At 50.1% G+C, this 4,978-nt stretch overlaps 1 protein-coding gene across 1 annotated transcript; it reads left to right on the top strand.

The window, feature by feature from the left end:
- The first annotated feature begins 1,517 nt into the window (after positions 1-1,517).
- On the top strand, positions 1,518-4,242 carry LOC119287954 (NAC domain-containing protein 66-like). Its single transcript, XM_037567568.1, has 3 exons — positions 1,518-1,872; positions 1,994-2,325; positions 3,094-4,242. The coding sequence occupies exons 1-3, from the start codon at positions 1,701-1,703 to the stop codon at positions 3,814-3,816; spliced, it is 1,227 nt and encodes a 408-aa protein (XP_037423465.1). The 5' UTR covers positions 1,518-1,700; the 3' UTR covers positions 3,817-4,242.
- The last annotated feature ends 736 nt before the right edge of the window (positions 4,243-4,978 follow it).

Below are 4,978 nucleotides of genomic sequence, written 5' to 3'. Positions count from 1 at the left end.
AACAAGTTGTACAAGCAATTTTGTTAGGGACAACTTATCAATTGGTCAAATGTGATTCCAAGTGGAATAGATATATGATACAAAACGTGCTTCACATTATCGCAAAAATTGAAATATAAGTCTCACTACATTACAGAATACACGGTTCAACAAGGAATAAACTCAATTATTTTGACGTGGAGTGGTGTACAACTATGGTACTCCATCTGTATCAAAGTACTAGACGCTTTTTGACACTATGACAGTGTAAAAAATAGACAATGTAAAAAAGAGACTGTAAAAACACAATTTCCCATATACGTGTTTTTTTAAACATGAAAGTTGTCATAGACCTATGAGGAAACTACCCATAGAGGCATGGATCACCCCTTGCTCATACATTTGTAAGATCTGACGACCACTCGTTTCATGAATCGTCGAAAAGCTTGCCATGCCATTATGTCGGAACTATAATGATATGCAAACAGATCGTCAACTCACCATTCATAGGTTTAATCTCGACCGAATGAAGGCTCTTTTTTTTTCCTTTTTCTTTTTTTGCGAGGAGACTGAATGAAGTCTATGATCGACAAAAGTCCCGCCCATCTTCCATATCGGAATAGAAATCTCATTTCATAAGTAGAAACAGCTAATAAAAAAGTGCACATGAGAGCGTGCATATATTCAAATTAACAGTAAATAAACTACAATACCATCTGCAGCCTTGGTCAATTAATCAGGTCACAGCTATAGTACAGCCTGAAATATCAAAGACAGCAGCCGTTGTTCTCCTGTGACAACTTATGCTATCAATAATTTTCAAAGGCAATTATTTCTATCAATTTCTAGTCTCCATCCTGGCTTTTTGCTCCTGTAGAGGGAAAAGCAGGAGACAGATATGCACAGCAGGGCCGAACCCTACAACTGAGCTGCAGAATCAACATCCATGCATATGCACACCTTTCTTTATCGGTTCACCAGAGAAGTCAAGAAAGCTGTTCCATTAGTTGCTCTGGGCTTTCTTCCCTCCAACCAAAGGCGAGCAATGCAACTTTTACTACTCCGTCATGCGATCTAGTACCTTGTGGAACTTGATTTCCTCTTATAATTTATGACAACGTCACGCATGAACATGAAATAAAAGAGAGAAACGGCTGGCACGCACACATCTTTTACTTTCTGCAGTTTAATTTCCTCTTAATTTATGACAGCGTCAACCGTGAACATGAACGAGAAGAGAGACACATTGATCGACCGTTCCTGTTGCTGTCTTGCTGATCGACGGTGCTGTTCTGTTGCCGTGGTGGTTATGCTGGCCATGCATGCTGTGGTGCCTGCTGATTTACCGGGCGACGGCGGTCACGCAGAGGGGATCAGTTCGGTTTGGGCCATGGTTGCCTCGGCGTTTCCCTCTCAAGGTTGGTGGTACTTCTCCTCCCGAACGAACGTAACTAATCCAAGGCTAGCTAGCTTGGCAGCAGCTATATATGACCACCCCCCATTCGTTGCCATTGTTTCCTTGCACCCCATCACCGGCAACAACTTCATTCCCCTCGACTCAACACCATCGTCTCCCCTCCCCTCCTACTCCCTCTCATCAGTTGTTGCTGGTTTTAGGCTATAGCTAGGTGGATCATTTCACTCCAGCTACAGTAGTGCCTTCTTTATCTATCCTCTAGTGATCGCTGTGTGTGTGAGAGAGAGAGATTCACCCGTCGACCATGAGCATCTCCGTGAACGGGCAGTCGGTGGTGCCGCCGGGGTTCCGGTTCCACCCGACGGAGGAGGAGCTGCTCACCTACTACCTCGCCAAGAAGGTGGCCTCGCAGCGCATCGACCTCGATGTCATCCCCGACGTCGACCTCAACAAGCTCGAGCCATGGGACATCCAAGGTGAGTGCATGAGTTCCTTGCTTCGATGCTCGATCCTACACTCCCGTTGCACAATGCTAGCTTGCAAGTACGTACTCATGGGTTCATTGGTGAACTAATTGGCCATGGAAAACGCATGCAGAGCGCTGCCGGATCGGAACCGGCCCGCAGAACGATTGGTACCTGTTCAGCCACAAGGACAAGAAGTACCCAACGGGAACGCGCACCAACCGCGCCACCGCAGCCGGGTTCTGGAAGGCCACAGGCCGGGACAAGGGCATCTACTCCGCCGCCGGGTCCGGCCGCATCGGCATGCGCAAGACGCTCGTCTTCTACAAGGGCCGTGCCCCACACGGCCACAAGTCTGATTGGATCATGCACGAGTACCGCCTTGACGACGCCGTCGCCGCTGCGACCAGCCTCGTCTTTGCTGCCGGCGACGCAAGTTCCTACTACTCCGGCATCTCATCCCCGGTACGTCTACTGTACCACGTACTTCCAGTTCGCACTATACTACTGTAGTACGTTGCGACTACATGCACGGTGGCCGACAGGGATGGAAATAGCTCGCGAGTGGTGCATGTGTGCGATCAACGTACGTACTGTACGCACGTACTCTTTCTATGTATGTACACGTGGCACATATGCGACTGTAGACGACAAGGTCTAGTGAAGATTATGTCCGGGTGGTGGTTGGGAGCTGTGATTTCCTTTGGATGGGTCGGCGTCACGGAAAGGATACTAAGAGCCTAATTGGTTTCGTGCTAATAATTGGCATGCCAATTGTTGGCAAGTCTAAGTTTGGTGCTCAATTGGTTGGCTATCAATTGATTCTTGCCCACCTCTCAAAAAGTTATCAATTTTTGGTAATTTTTGGTTTTGCCAAATGTTGGCTTGTCAAATATTGGCAATGCCAAACTTTAGCAGCCAACCTCCATTACCGAGCGAGCCTTTTCTATGGTCAAACCCTACGTGCATGCATGCATTTTCTTTTTTTCATGATAAAGGGCGTACATGCATGCATGAATATATTTGAGATCCATCGACAAACCTTTAGAGCTGGCTTCGGTAGTGGGAGTACCTTGCAGCGAAAATTCAACACCGTGCATAATTAGCCTACTCTAATTACGATAAAAATAATCACATGTAATTAAGCACATCGATTTACTTTCGCTCTTTGTAGCGACCGATCGATCTAATTGTAAATGAATTGGCGGTGTCATCTCCGTATGATATGCGCAGGTTCGCGGCGTGGCCGGAGACCAGTCGCCGCCGGCACAGGAGGACGGGTGGGTCATCTGTAGGGTGTTCAGGAAGAAGAACATCGTCGTGCAGCACCAGAACGGCGGCGGCGCAGCGTCCAACAAGCTGGTCGGCGCCGGTGCCATGGAGTACAGCCAGAGCAACTGCTCGTCCGCGGTGACCGCCGCCAGCGACAAGGCCAAGGCGCACATGCACCAGCAGCAGCACCTGCCGCACAGCGACGACGCGCTCGATCACATCCTCAGCTATATGGGCCGCTCATCCACGGCATCGTGCAAGCAGGAGACCAAGCCCACCAACCCGTCATCGTCAGCGCTGGACCACCTGATCAACGGCGCGTGCCACAGCGGCAGCAGCACCCTGCAGTACGATAAGTTCATGAAGCTCCCACCGCTCGAGCACGTTGTCCCCGGCGGGCTCCTGCCGCCGCCGGCCGAGTACGGCCGTGACTGGGACGATCTTGACCGGCTGGCGGCGTACGAGCTCAACGGCCTCTCTCACCCAGCGTCGGCAAATACGACGAATAGCATGTCCTACATCGCCGACGAGCTTGGTGGCACCACCTCCTACTCCGGCGGTGGAACCCTACACGCTTCCTCCGTCACCGGGGCTGGCGACGGTGACCTGTGGAGCCTAGCGCGGTCGGTGTCATCGCTACACGCCGACTTGGCGATAACCTGTTTTAACGCTGTCGGATGTTGACACTGTCCAAGCCCAAACTTGCTTATTTTTATAAGGATATTTTTCGTATATAGAGCTGATTCAATCGCACGCACTACAGGAGTGTCCAGATTCTACATAACGAGATGCAGAGTGAATATGTTCAAAGAAATGTTGTCATACAAAAAAAGAGTAAAAATAGATAAATAACCTAGGATGGAGGAGGTCCTATCCAAAGACCACACAACCATCCATGATTGCAGAACACCTTCCTCTGCCGGAGCCTTCTTCATCAACTTTGCTGCAATGATGACGATGTGGGGATAGTGCTCTTTGGACCATGGGTTCCAAACAGTAGCTATGTGTCATCTGTTGTATGTCGTTCTTCAATACAGAGATGTCTAACATTATTGTGATCAGTTTGTTGTAATTCTCGATGTGTTTGTCCTCGTGTGATGACCCTTTGACACGGACGGAAGCCGAGCCCTGGCACTCAGCTTACACACCGCCGTTAACGTGGCCAAGCCGTCAGTTGCCTTTTTTCATTTTTACCGTGGGCTACTACTTTTTACTCGGTGTACCTCTTTGCCGTGTCGATAACAAAGACCTGCCACCTATGTTCATAAACTGTCTGGGTATAGGCATAGTGCGCATCATCACCGAGTGTCACATTCGGCGAGTTGCTGCCGAGGTGAAATTACTCATCGCCGAGTGGATTGCACACCCGTCTTATAAGCTTTTTCCTGTTGTGTTAATTTGCCGGTGAGAAGGCATGAGAGTTTTGTTCTCTCGATGAGACGCGAGTTCTGTCGATATTAAATTGTACTCCCTCTGTTAGACTGTATTTACATGTGTATATTGTAACGTTGTATACCACCTCATTATATATATGTGATAGGCCACCCCTAGAGGGTTGTGCCGGTTCCCCCCAAAGCCTATTGTCTTACATGGTATCACGCTAGATTACATCCGCTTCCGCCTAAAAACCGTAAACCGCCGCCGCCGCCGCCGCCGCCACCGCCGCCGCCGCCGCGCCTGCCGCCGCCGTCGCCCGACTGCTATGACGTCCGCCGCTGCGTCCGGCTCCACCGCCACCGGTTTTCTGCCGGCCTCCCTCGCGGCACTTCTCTCGAGGCCGCTGGATGACGCCTCCCTTCAGGCGCCGATCGGGACACGGAGCGTCGGCTCCCTCTTCGCGCTCCCG

The sequence above is a fragment of the Triticum dicoccoides genome, chromosome 4A, assembly GCF_002162155.2.
Source record: "Triticum dicoccoides isolate Atlit2015 ecotype Zavitan chromosome 4A, WEW_v2.0, whole genome shotgun sequence".
Taxonomy (NCBI): Eukaryota; Viridiplantae; Streptophyta; class Magnoliopsida; order Poales; family Poaceae; genus Triticum; species Triticum dicoccoides.
The sequence above is the reverse complement of the archived record's forward strand: the minus strand, read 5'-3'. Positions and strand labels throughout refer to the sequence as shown.

Bases quoted from the DNA above. Each gene is read 5' to 3' on its own strand.
- LOC119287954 (XM_037567568.1), top strand. From the start codon at position 1,701: ATGAGCATCTCCGTGAACGGGCAGTCGGTGGTGCCGCCGGGGTTCCGG. The intron at 1,873-1,993 runs GTGAGTGCATGA...AAACGCATGCAG, and splicing joins CGAGCCATGGGACATCCAAG to AGCGCTGCCGGATCGGAACC. The intron at 2,326-3,093 runs GTACGTCTACTG...TGATATGCGCAG, and splicing joins ACTCCGGCATCTCATCCCCG to GTTCGCGGCGTGGCCGGAGA.